Below are 12,899 nucleotides of genomic sequence, written 5' to 3' on the forward strand. Positions count from 1 at the left end.
GAGGACTTTTCCAGCAGTTCCTTTGCAGTCCCRCAGGGATAGCTCCTGYCCTTGCCTCGGGAAGGGCATTTGGGAAACCCTCAGGCTCTTGTCAAGAGCCAGTGGGGTCCCACAGCCCTCAACTGGCACAGCCTTGCTGGCCTGACATCTCTGTCCAGAGTGCCAGGGCTCTCCTACAGCACCCCATTCCTCCCTGCCCTTGGACAGGGCACAGGGAGGGAGATTTTCTCGGGGGAGGCCTCCTCCGCTGGCAGTGAGTGCCCCACAACACAGGCTCTCAGCGCTTGTGTCAGTGCGCGTCCCTCTCCGTTGCCAGGTCAGGAGGAGATCCCGTGGGCAGCAGCTCTCCAGCTCTGCTTCTTCATCCCACCCCACGCTAAACCCATAACAGCACTTGTGTTTGCACCACATCTCTATAAGAAGACAGTATTTCTAATTTCTGACTAGCAAGCCAAATCTCCCAAGCAGGGAGGGCAGGGAGGACAGCTCCAAGGGCTGTCTTTTCTTTGGCTCCTTCTAGTGGAATTGCRAGGCCATGAACTCCGTTTGGAGAGCTGTGTTTCCAGAGTTCCTACCAAGAGTCCCTGAGGGCAGCAGTCATCCTCACTGCCTCTGCACACCAGAAGCAGAGGTCAGACTGTGCCCGCTGCCCGCGCTGCCCTCCTGCCCCCAATGTGTGTCCCCGAGCCACCATGGCCCTGGGCTGCCATGCGCTCCTGTGGCTGCTGTCCCCAAGACATATCCATTCTCCAARAGAGACACTATCAGTTGTGGGCCATGTTGTCTCAAAGTCAAATGCTTGTGTCCCAGGGCCTTAGAAAAGGCATTGAGTTGGGGTCCTCTTGGCTCCAACTTTGCCAGAACTGAATCTTTTTAGGGCTGCTCTCGTGCTAGTGAATATAACTTGGGACCTGCTGCACAAGGACTGTCTCACATCCTGTCTTGGTCACTATAGCCCTGACCTGCTTGCTGATTTGTTCAGACTTATCTCACTGCTCACAAGGTCTATTCTGGTATTTCCTAGACCTGTGGCTTCCTTTTTTTTTCAGTGTCTCTGAGGCAAAGGTGCCATGACATCAGCTACGTGACGCATTGGAAAACCCAAGTGCTTGCCTTGAAATCTAACTGTCAGGGCAGGGTAGCATCCCTATAAAAAGCAAGGACTGTCCAGACACCTAGCATCAGACACAGAAGGAATCTGCTCTGCTCTTGAAGCTCATCCCTGCCCATAATGACTCCTTCTTCAGTATCCCTCTCTATCCTCCTCGTTGCTGCCCTCTTTTCTCAAGCCTCTTCAGGTCCATGTGAGTATATTTTTTCTCTCTCTTCTTCTAGGGGTAATTTTTTTTCTGATTGACAGTAATCTTGGAACAGAGCTAGAAGAGATCATCTGCAAAGGTTGAAAACTTGAGTACATGGCTTTTTCCTCCTTTTCTGGGACTAATTTACCCTTCTAGCTTCCCTTTCTCTGGAGGACATGTTGAATTTTACCTTGTAAATACCAAAGTTTTTGCCTTGATCTCCTCTGATTTTGTCGATTGGCTTTAAGAATGATCCCAGGATGACTGATGGGTTTTTTACCATTGCAAGTGAGGAGGGGAGGGTTACGGAAAGGTTAGCAAGATACCATAGCAATAAGGTTAATTAAGCTTTGGTGTTCACTGTAATTTCTTGTCATTCTGGGGAAACAGGCTCCTTCTGGAAAGAGAAGGGGACTCCACAGTTAATTTCAGGGTATTTTTCCCTAAGCATCTTGTAGGGCATGTGCTGGCTATCTCCTTGCCATGAGTGCTCGGCATGCTTACCTTCTCAATCCCTTGCAGATGGTGCTGACACCACTGTGTGTTGCTTCAGCTACACTCTACGGAAGCTCCCCCAGAATCATGTGAAGGAGTATTTCTACACCAGCAGCAAGTGTCCACAGCCAGCAGTTGTGTAAGTGCTGGCTCCTGCCCTGGGCTATGGATGAAAGGCTCTGTCATCCTTTGGATTCTACTCCAAAGTCGCTTCAAGTACCCCAGTGCTAGGAGTTGGGAAGTGTGGGGAACCATGTCTGGGATAAGGAAAGGGGGCAGCCAGCCCAGGTGTCCTGCAMAGCACATGAGCTTTCCTCCCTGACTGAGAAACAAGAGCATTCTGGTGCTAGAATAAGGAGTGGAAGAAAGGYGGCCAGCAGAACCTCTGATGCTGGGTGTCTGCACCTCTGAGCAGGACCTCCTTGTGGCCACAAGCCCAATGCAAACGGTTTTCTAGATTTTCTAGATTTGCTGAGGAGTACTGAGGCCAGCAGATGCTGGCTCCAGAAACCCTACCAGTTCCACACTGCATGAAGGCTCCCCTGCACACTGGACCAGGGCAGGAATGTTTGAGCACTTGTCGTTTCTTCCAAGACACCTTGAACTCTTCCTGCTGACTGGGTTTTAGCAGACCTCTGTGAGCTTGAGGAAAGGATTTGGGCAATGGGAGTGAAAAGGAGTGATGGTCCCTTCAGGAGCTTGGCTCAGCAGTGCTGAGCTCCATAGCTGGGTAAGTTAGGGGCACCCAAGGGCATGGCTGCCACTTCATCAGGTACCTTTCCCTCTCTGGGTCTGTAACAGCCTTCTGCCTCTTGTCACAGGTTCGTCACCAGGAAGGACCGGCAGCTCTGTGCTAATCCTGATGCCAGGTGGGTGAAGGAATATGTGAACTTCCTGGAGCTTCAGTGAGGACTGGGAGYGGAGAGAAGCCCATCGCTGAAAGTCCTACAAGATTATCCAGCAAAATCATCTCTCAGGCCTAGAAATGCTGCTGCTGAGCACTAAGGCCAAAAGCCACCTCAGTGCCATTGAAGTTCCTTTTGTCCTGCCAAGACATGGTTTCTCCAYTGCAATTCAGCCACCCGTATGGGCAGCTGCAATGCTGGGGACCTCCTGGCCRTGCAGAGCCACTTTGTCAGCCTGTTGTGTGACCTGGGGTGAAACTCTGTCCCTTCCTTGTGCTTCTGATGCCACAAGGGGAGAGGAACGTTTATCTTGAAAACTATTTGTGAAAAGTGGCTTGTTAAAGTTAGATAGGAACGCTGTTACGTGAAGCCAGACTGACATCGCAGTCAGCAGCTAAATTTCACCACGTGTGATAGATGCTGTCAGCGAGGTCTGTGCCTTCAATGGAGGAATTGCTACGCTGACTGTTCACTAGATTTGTGCTCTGGAACCGCCTTGTTCAGCCTTGTTGTCCAAATGTTGTCTCTTGCTGGTGCCGTAGAATAAAGATTACCATCTCTCTGTGTCACATGGATCAGAGGCTGCTCACCTCCTATCCAACCCTAGATGAGGTCAGGGAACACTTGGTCCCTTGTAGGGGGTGGGATGTGRAGAGTCCCTTCTGCTACGTAGGCCAATATCTGCACATCTTGGYGCTGATACTGAAGGGATGGGTGAGATAGGATGAACACCAACCACTCAGGGAGAGGTAAGGGAAGAACCCTGGCTCTTCATCTAGAAATTCCTCAGCCTCCCTATCCCACAAAATCTTCCCTCCTGCATGACCTCCTCGCTCCCCAGCGTCGCGACAGAGGCAACACACTGCCCCAGCATCTCCTGGGGTCCAGGCAATGCATCTGTACTGCAACCCCCCAGTCCCCGCTCTGATAYCCCCTGACCCCTTCACCAGCCCTTTTCCCTTCTGTCTTGTCAACAATGAAGGCCACGAGCCCATGAGACCAAGACTCCTGGGCCCACCAAGGCCGCAGGAGCAGCAAAGGGATGTGTGTGGAGATGCTGCCTGAACAACTGGAGGCTGCACRTCCCATCGAGGGTCTCACCTCATGGTGAGGTCAGTCACAGAACCAGGGGTTCAGCTATTTTACAGGGGAGAGCAAGGGAGAGCTGCTCTGGGGGCTGCCTGACGAGAAACACTTTGGGAATCACTAGGCACTGAGCGCGGATGGGAAGGTCTCCGGTGTTATCTCCAAGGAAGGTTCTCCAGAGTGGGGCAGCCAGCATTGCCATGCCCAGCACTGGCTCCTCCAGAGATCGGGTGCAAGCTGTGTTCTTCTCAGGTTCTGTTGGTATCTTACTGTGAAATACGGGCAACAATTAATTACCCCTTTCCWAACTGTGTTGCATTGTGTTTGGAAGGAAATCTGAATTTGGTTTTTAAAAAAGTGTATRTATTTCATATAAAATGCACATTTTACCAAGTACAGCAAAACCTTTTAAACCAGATCACGTCTCTGTGGGTAGTGAATTAAATCTTTGCAGAGCATGAGGGCACAGGAAAGCTCTCAATGCCCAGCGCAAGAGCAGCCTGGGTGCAGGGAAGGGATGGCCATGCCGCAAGGCCAAGGCAACAAGGAGCCTCKGCTTTGCAGCCCGGGCAGACCCCAGCTCTCCAAACTGACCTTCCTGCTGGAGAGCAGGCTGGGCTCTGGCAGCGAGGCCAGCAGAGGGAGCACCATGATGTCCATCCAYGCGTCCATGGCAAGAGCAGGTGTGATAGCCCCAGAGCCCCTGCATCCCTGCATCCTGGCCGGGCTTCCACCTTCATGGGGTGCAGGTATCCAGGGGTCTACCTCCCGGTGACCGAGGGGCCTGGAGACGGCCCCACATCCTGAGTGACAAGTCAGCAGAGGGGTTGTCCCTGGGGATGGGGAGGTGCCTGGGGATGGGGAGCAAAGCCGCAGGGAGAGGGGAGTCGCATGCTGTGGGATGGGTGCAGGACACCCTGTGGGGTGGGGAGGTATGGAGGAGGCACAAAGGAGAAAGACACAGACACCATTGCAGATAATTTCTTGATACAGGTGGTTGAGGAGCCGACAAGGGGAGACCTGATACTAACAAACAGAGATGGTCTAGTGGGAAATGTGAGGGTTGGGGGCAGTCTGGGCCAAAGCCCGGGTGGAATTAGAGTTGGCAAGGCATGTCAGGGACAACAGGAAGGGTTTCTATAAGTATGTCAACAGCAAGAAGAAGACTAGGGAAAATGTTAGTGCACTGCTGAATGGRGAAGGGGCCTTGGTRACGAAGGATGCTGAGAAGGCAGAGTTACTAAAYGCCTTCTTTGCCTCTGTCTTTACTGCTAAGGTGACCCCCCATGAACTGCAGGGCTCAAGTGGAAGAGATGTAAATGGGCTAGAGGAAGACCTTCCACGGGTTGAGAAGGATTGGGCTGGGATCACTTAGGCAAACTGACCACTCAAAAATCTATGGGCCCAGATGTGCTGAGGGAACTGGCCGAGGTTATTGCTCAGCCTCTCTCCATCATCTTGGAGAGGTCCTAGAGAGCAGGGGAGGTGCCCGAGGACTGGAAGAGAGCCAACGTCACTCCAGTCTTCAAAAAGGGCAAGAGGGAGGAGCTGGGCAACTAGAGGCCGGTCAGCCTCACCTCCATCCCTGGAAAGGTGATGGAGCGGTTCATCCTAGAGAGAATCTCCAGGCATATGAAGGAGAAGAAGGTGTTAAGGAGCAGTCAGCATGGATTCACCAAGGGGAAGTCATGTCTAACGAACCTCATAGCCTTCTATGATGGGATGACTGGCTGGCTGGATGAGGGGAGAGCCRTGGATGTTATCTACCTTGACTTCAGCAAGGCTTTTGACACCATCTCCCATAATATCCTCATACRGAAGCTCTGGGAGTGTGGTCTGGATGAGTGCGCAGTGAGGTGGATTGAGGGCTGGTTGGATGGCAGAGCTCAGAGGGTGGTGATAAATGGGGCCGAGTCCAGTTGGAGGCCTGTGGCCAGTGGTGTCCCCCAGGGGTCAGTACTGGGCCCGGTGCTGTTCAACCTGTTCATCAATGACCTGGACGAGGGCACGGAATGCACCCTGAGCAAGTTTGCAGATGACACCAAGCTGGGTGGAGTGGCCGACACTCCGGAGGGCTGTGCTGCCATCCAGAGGGACCTGGACAGCATGGAGAGATGGGCAGAGAGGAACCTCATGAGGTTCAATAAGGACGAGTGCAGGGTCCTGCACCTGGGGAGGAATAACCCCAGGCACCAGTACAGATTAGGGGTCGACCTGCTGGAAAGCACCTCCACGGAGAGGGACCTGGGAGTCCTGGTTGACACTAAGTTAACCATGAGTCAGCAGTGTGCCCTCGTGGCCAAGAAGGCCAATGGGATCCTGGAGGACGTTGCCAGCAGGTCAAGGGAGGGGATCCTGCCCCTCTACTCAGCTCTGGTGAGGCCGCACCTGGAGTACTGGGTGCAGTTCTGGGCTCCCCAGTGTAAGAGGGACGTGGAGCTTCTCGAGAGGGTCCAGTGAAGAGCAACTAAGATGATTAAGGGAATGGAACATCTGTCGTACGAGAAGAGACTGAGTGAGCTGGGCCTGTTTTCTCTGSAGAAGAGAAGGCTCAGAGGGGATATGATTAACATGTATAAGTTCATGAAGGGAGAATGCAGGGAAGAAGGGGACAAGCTCTTCTCATAGGTGGCCAGTGATAGGAGAAGGGGAAATGGGCATAAGCTGAAACACAGGAAGTTCCATCTCCAGGTGAGAAGGAACTTCTTTGCTGTGAGGGTGACAGAGCAGTGGAACAGGCTGCCCAGGGAGGTTGTGGAGTCTCCTACTCTGGAGGTCTTCAAAACCCGCCTGGATGCCACCCTGTGCCACACGCTCTAGGTGTGCCTGCTTGAGCAGGAAGGTTGGACTAGATGATCTCTAGAGGTCCCTTCCAACCTTGAATATTCTGTGATTCTGTATTCTGTGATTCTGCAGGCCGTTGGGAGTGCAGGAATAGAGGAAAGAGGTAGAGGAGGGAGAAAGACAATGCAATGGAGGAAGGGCACTCCAGCAGCTAGGTCTGAGACAGGAAGAGTGATGACAAGTGAGCAGTTGCTCCCACACCAAGGCAGAGAGAAGAAGCTGTGGAGTGGAAGATGTCCCAGCTGAGAGGCAGAATGTCCCCAGTCAGACTGACCCACCTGCCCCACTCCTTCCAATGACCTCCACCTCTCCCATAGGCCTCAGGGAAGATTCGGAGTATCGTGAGAGGGCTCTGTGCACTCACGATGCAGCATTTGCAGCATCCTCTGTCACCTCCTCAGATGATAACTACCATGGAGTGAGCAGGAAAGACAGAGAAGCCCATGCACCAGGGAGGAGGCCCAGGCATGTCAGAGCTCCATGAAGGGCATGGAGACAGACTTTAGGACCAGAAACCTTAAGTCTTTCATGTCAGCATGAAATAATGTCTAGGGAACAAAGCTGAAAACTGCAGTTAATACATTAGTGCGTCCCTCCTTCACTTGAGGTATTTGAGGGATGACCCAAAGGCGACATCTGCGTGACACTGTGTCTGTCCACTTGCTCGTGCTGCCCGTGTGTCTGCCACATGCGAGACTGTGAATTCCCCTTGAGTTTCCAGAGCAGGGAGGTCCTCTGCTCCTGGCCAGCCCCGTCCCTGCGGGGCAGCACAGAGGGACAGTGCAGGGGCCCCGGGAGCCCTGGGATAGGCACGGGGAGCCCTGGGATGGGCACAGGGAGCGGGACRTGCAGGACCTGCCCGGACACGAGGAGGGCCCCGCAGAGCCCCCGTGTGTGACAGGAGCCCGGGGCAGGGGACCGCAGAGCCCCTTCAGAGCCAGCCTGGACGGACCGCTCCGCCAAGAGGTCCAGGAAGGAAACTGAAACCGCAGACTACATGAAGGGAATTTCCAAAGGATTCCTGGGCTCCCTGCCAGGGACTGTCCAGAAAGGAGCCCTGGGGCTCACTGAACTCCTGCTGCCTGCGCTCTGCACCCCAGGGTTTCACCATCAAGGCTATGGCAGCCCTGCTGGCTCCTTGTGTCCCACACAGTGCTCAGAGCTCCTGCTCAGGGACCAGCTGGGGCTCCTGCAGTTCCCCTATGGAACTTCTCAGGGGTCAGGAAACCGTGGGTTGTGCAGCGATGTGCAGCGTTCCAGCAGCACCGCTTGCTGGGCTCCTCGCCTGCCCGCCCGCGGCCGGCAGCTGCCCCATGGTGCAGGAGCCGCTCTCTGCTCCTGCCTTTCATGGCCCAGTAGGAAAGCCCTTCTCAGGATGCAGCTCCATGTGGACTTTCGTCCTCCCCCAGGACAGCAAGCCAAGCCAGGGGGCTGCTGGCAGGAGGATATTAGATTTTKCAGAAGTGCCAGCAGGGCTGTGGGACCCCGCTGGGGCTTGACAAGAGCCTGAGGGTTTCCCAAATGCCCTTCYYGAGGCAAGGACAGRAGCTATYCCTGCGGGACTGCAAAGGAACTGCTGGAAAAGCACTCGAGACTAGAGCTGGTTGGCCCAGGCTGGTGCCCATGGCCTGGTGGGCACAGGAGCGTGGGGGCCATGGTGCAGCCGGGGATTGTCCAGGTTGGTGCAAGCTCTGCGTGCTTGCAGGTGCTCCTGCATGAGACCCCCTTGACAAAGGGCTGCAAGGCACCAGTGCAAATGCTTGTTTGGGATCCTAATAAAAAAGGCACTTAGATTCCATAAGGTGTTCATTAGTATCTGCATGCAGAACAGAAGCTGTCTGCGATGAGGTCCTTCCTATGAGCTCAGCCTTGCTAATTTGGGGATATCTTCTCTTTGGTTTCCACAATCTGCTACCATGTTTACAACTAAGGGAAGGAGTCAACACAGATAAGCTACTGTGATGGGGAAAGATTGTGCCAGAAATATTCAAGGAGCAGAATTCTGAATTTCTGGATTTAGAAATGCTAAATTAGACYACCGGTTAACTCAATCACAACGTGAGCCTGTCCATCCCTTCAGTTTCAGTGTTTCAGCCTTGAAAAGGGTCCGTCCCTTCCAGGATATATGAAGCACATAGCAGTGCTRTGTGTAAGCAGCCCAAGGGAAGGGAGATCCGGAGCAATTCCCCCCGGTCCCCTGAGCCCCCAGCTGCAGAGTGCTGCAAGTTGGGAATCCACAGCCGGAGCAGCCCACCCTGCCAGCGGTGCCTGCGGCTGCACTCCCGTCTGGGAAAGCACAGGGCTCTGTGCATGACTACAGAGCAGTCATGGGACTAGGAGGAATCAAGGTGGTTTCCCGGACTTGTTTGTGCTATCTATCTACAGGAGAAAACGAAACACTTTTTTCATTAAGATGTAAAAATTCCATGTGGAGCGGAGAGGCTGCTGTGCAGACAGGAAACCTGCAAGATGACTTTGCCCCTGGATAACAGTTTTGCTGTGGACATTTCTCCTCAGTGCGCAGAAGCAGAGCAGGGCTAATGTCATCACAAGGCAACTGGCTAGACAAGATCTGCCCCATGCTGTGTTTTAATTGCTACCTAATCGATCCTCTTTGTGTTCCCATGCAAAGCTGTGTCCCAGGAATGAGCCAGAAGTGAGGTAGTTTGCCCATGGCTGTGCCAATCCATCGGCACAGCCAAACTCTTCCGTATATTTYATTGTCAGAGAAAGTGAGTAATAATTGCCCCACTGCAATGATTAAAAAGCAAGCCGGGCAACTTGCTCTTGGCATCAGGCGGCATTGCCGCAGCTCCCCGGTTTGGCTGGACACCCTGGAACCTCGGGGCAGACGCAACGTTTTGGAGGAGCAGATATATAGGAGGGAAGAGGGAAGAGTCGTTCCCTGGCCAGGGAACCAGCCCTGCTCCATCCCCATAGCGCTCCTGGCTCGAGGGCAGCGGGCAGCGCACGTGCTCCAGGAAGCTGCTGTGTCCTAGGGAAACCCAGCACAGCGGCAGCGTTTCCCRGTCCCTGCCTGTTGCTTGCCCTCCCTGAGAGGTTCTCCCTGTCCATGGTTATATTTTACCCCTTTTTCCTCACAGCGGTGAGTCTCTTCGCTGCCCCTGCATACCCAGGTTTGCAGGGGACCAGCCCAGGAGTGCAGAGCAGGCGAGCACATGGGACGTGCATGGTGGTGTGGAGCTTGCACATCCACAGGTGCATAAAGCCCGTGCACATGTATGAGCATGTGCGCTCTGCATGGAGGATGCAGCGCTGGGTGTGTAGGTACAAGGGCATGAGGTGTCTGAGGATATCTGTGTCTGTGGAGTGGAAATTTTATGGTTTTCCCTCAAACCATTTCACATCATCACATTCCACACAGCATGAGCAGGCTCTGTGTCAGGTTCTGTGTCTGTGCCAATGAATAATGCATAAAGAGGAAAAAAAAAAAAGAAGAAAAAAACAGAGCTTTTTTTTTTTTTTTTTCAAACTATTTATTCTCCAGTATCGTGATTTTACACATGCAGAGCTAGGCTCTACCATCATCAAGTGCTGAGAAACTGAGCCACCCTTCCATAAATAAGATCATACCCACAGGATAAAACACTGCCTATACAATATGATAATTTCTTAAATAACTTTAAATAAAGTAGCAGCAGCRGTGCAAGGGTGCTCCTGGGCCGCAGCAGGGCCGTGGGGCGGTGGTGGCCGCGGCACGGGCTGGGCTGTGCAAGCAGAGGGCACGTGGCAGCRCCCACGGCCAGGGCCTCTCAGGGGTCCCTTCCTGCAGTCACCGCAGAGCTGCACGTGGGTGACGTGGGCTCACACTGCCCCTTCCACCTCATCATCCTGCCCCATCGCAGGAGCTTGGGATAATGTGACTCGTTCGTGACAGCAGCTGCACTTGTGATCTTGCTCTTCTCAGTTACGCTTCGGGTTTCGCAGGTAAGTTTGGACCCAGGAGTCGTTGGGGTTGGCACAGACTGCGAGGCCTTTCTTGGTGACAAACCTGTGGAGCACGAATGAGAGCRGTTGAATTTCTCCTCAGACCTGGATCCCAGCAGAGCCAGTGGCTCCAGGGCACGGCAGGAGGTCCTCCGCTATTCCCTAARCTGATGCTGAAAACCAGTACCTGCCTGAGATTGCCTCTCTTCCCACAGTGCCTTCTCTAATCCCGCAGAAAATTCCTGCACACTTCAGAGTGCCCTGCACAAGCATCCTAGGAAATCCCTGCATAAGCATCACTGGGAGTCCCTGTGCAATCGCTCTTCCCTTGGGTTGCCCAGGGCCCTGCTTGCGGGTGGGGTGTCATTTAATCTGTTCCTGTGGACCCCCTCAACCGCAGCAGTGCTGCCAGCGCCGGGCGCCACAGGCAGCCGTCCACACAAGCACAACCAAGGAGTGTCCCCACTCCAGCCCCTTCTGCTGCACGCGGGAGGCAGAGCTGGGACTTACACAACGGCTGGCAGGGAGCAGTTGCTGCTGGTGCTGTAATGACGGGAGATGAGTTTCTTCGGGAGCTTGCGGGAGGCATAAGAGTAGCAGCAGTTTGGGAGGTCGGGTCCATCTGGAAGAGGCATGGAGAAGAGTGTGAGCACGTGCTAAGCTCTGGGCCAGAGCGGAGCTGGCAGGGAAGGGAGCAAGGAATAACTAGGGCCCAAAGGGATGTTGCAGATCATCTGATGCAACGCCAGCAGCAGAAGGGAAAGCACATGCTGGTCACTGCTCAGACCTTCACTTCCCACCTCCCCCAGCCCCAGGGCAGGAGACCGAGTCCCTAAGATTTAATCAGGAATAAGGATAAAGGCTCCGAGCTTCGGATAACTGGACAAATGAATAGGTTATGGATGGATGGGTGATTGGATGGATGGGTGATTGGATGGATGGATGGATGGATGGATGAACGGATGGACGGACGGACGGATGATCTCCTAAATCTAGACATTCTAAGTGTATTTGATCTCAATGCAGAGTGAAGAAAGTGAAAAAGACTGAAGCATTGCCAGGTAAGTAACAGGGAAGCTCTGTACAGAAATGGTAAAGAAGGCTCAAATCAGTTCTTCCTTCATAAATGCAAGAGTCAGGACTCACCTGGGGCAGAGAAAGTCTGGGAGCAAGAGGCAGCAATGAGAAGAGCAATAAGAACAGCCACAGAGACCTTCATCTTCCTCTCAGTCCAGGGCAATCACAGTGGGATGAGTAGCTCCAGCAGACACAGCTCAGACTGCAGTGTGCATCTGGATTCAGCTCCTTTTTAATAGGGAATCCTGGAGTCAGCAGGGAGAAGCCCAGGCGGAAATTCCAAAATGACGCCAGAAACTGTCACATAAGTGAAGCAGCAAAAGGCAAAAAAAGGAGGCAAAAAAAAGGGATACGGTTTAGATTTGAGCCAAGTATGTAGATTCAGCCAAGTCTGACTCAGCAGCTTAGTTTGATTTTATCAAATGAAAAGAAACCAAACAGGGCTAAGTGACACAGCCACATAAAAGAGAGCTCTTCAGCTAAACTACCCGAGGGATTTTCCCTGGCAGTTTGTATACAGAAAGGAAACGTTTGCTTACGGTGATGCAATCCTGGAAAACAAAAAGGGAAAACAGAAAAGGAAAAAGGAAAGGAAAAGAGAGAGAGAAAAAAAGGACAAGCAGGCTGTGCTCTCGTGCTGTTTGGTGCTAGCTGATTATCAGAGGTCTGCTAAACTTCAGTCCAAAGAGCTGAGTGCTGCCTGCACCGTGGGCTCTGTGCTCTTTCAAGCACTAGACCTCTACCAGTGCCACTATGCCTGGCTTAAGCAGAGTCATGGAGCTGCTGAAGCTGGAAGGCACCATAGGAGACTGTCTACTCCAAACTCCTATTGCTATTGACTCCTCAAAGTAGGGTCAGGTAGAACAGGCTTCCCAAGACCATGTCCTGATTTTGAATAAGGACTCCACAACCTCTCTGGTCAATTGATTCCAGTATTTGATCCACTTACGATAAAGAAGCTTTTTCTCATGCTTAAACAGGATTTCCTGTATTTCAATTCATCTCTGTTGCCTGTTGTCCTGGCCCTGACTATCACTAAGTGTCTGGCCACATCCTATTTATACCCTTCCTTCAGAGGCTTATACACACTGATACAACCCTCCCTGAGCCTTCTCCATGCTAAACAGTCCCAGTTCTCCCAATCTCTCTTCATATGAGAGATGCTCCCATACCTTCATCATCTCTGTGGCCTTTTGCTGGACTCACTCCAGTAAATTCATGTCACTCTCATGGTGTGAACTCT

The 12,899-nt window shown here is 52.9% G+C and overlaps 2 protein-coding genes across 2 annotated transcripts; one reads left to right on the forward strand and one right to left on the reverse strand.

The window, feature by feature from the left end:
- The first annotated feature begins 1,231 nt into the window (after positions 1-1,231).
- LOC112956740 (C-C motif chemokine 5-like) lies at positions 1,232-3,264 on the forward strand. The gene is made up of 3 exons (XM_026050221.1): positions 1,232-1,304; positions 1,824-1,935; positions 2,618-3,264. Exons 1-3 carry the CDS (start codon positions 1,232-1,234, stop codon positions 2,703-2,705), a joined length of 273 nt encoding a protein of 90 aa, XP_025906006.1. The 3' UTR covers positions 2,706-3,264.
- A 7,291-nt stretch (positions 3,265-10,555) lies between these two features.
- Positions 10,556-11,965, reverse strand: LOC112956741 (C-C motif chemokine 3-like). Its single transcript, XM_026050222.1, has 3 exons — positions 11,726-11,965; positions 11,090-11,201; positions 10,556-10,643 (listed from the first exon to the last, which is right to left on the reverse strand). The coding sequence occupies exons 1-3, from the start codon at positions 11,796-11,798 to the stop codon at positions 10,556-10,558; spliced, it is 273 nt and encodes a 90-aa protein (XP_025906007.1). The 5' UTR covers positions 11,799-11,965.
- Positions 11,966-12,899: the final 934 nt, after the last annotated feature.

This window comes from Nothoprocta perdicaria, unplaced genomic scaffold, assembly GCF_003342845.1.
Source record: "Nothoprocta perdicaria isolate Ctin4 unplaced genomic scaffold, notPer1 scaffold_66, whole genome shotgun sequence".
Taxonomy (NCBI): Eukaryota; Metazoa; Chordata; class Aves; order Tinamiformes; family Tinamidae; genus Nothoprocta; species Nothoprocta perdicaria.

Bases quoted from the DNA above. Each gene is read 5' to 3' on its own strand.
- LOC112956740 (XM_026050221.1), top strand. From the start codon at position 1,232: ATGACTCCTTCTTCAGTATCCCTCTCTATCCTCCTCGTTGCTGCCCTC. The intron at 1,305-1,823 runs GTGAGTATATTT...AATCCCTTGCAG, and splicing joins TCAAGCCTCTTCAGGTCCAT to ATGGTGCTGACACCACTGTG. The intron at 1,936-2,617 runs GTAAGTGCTGGC...CTCTTGTCACAG, and splicing joins TGTCCACAGCCAGCAGTTGT to GTTCGTCACCAGGAAGGACC.
- LOC112956741 (XM_026050222.1), bottom strand. From the start codon at position 11,798: ATGAAGGTCTCTGTGGCTGTTCTTATTGCTCTTCTCATTGCTGCCTCT. The intron at 11,202-11,725 runs GTGAGTCCTGAC...TGCCTCTTCCAG, and splicing joins CCAGACTTTCTCTGCCCCAG to ATGGACCCGACCTCCCAAAC. The intron at 10,644-11,089 runs GTAAGTCCCAGC...CGTGCTCCACAG, and splicing joins TGCTCCCTGCCAGCCGTTGT to GTTTGTCACCAAGAAAGGCC.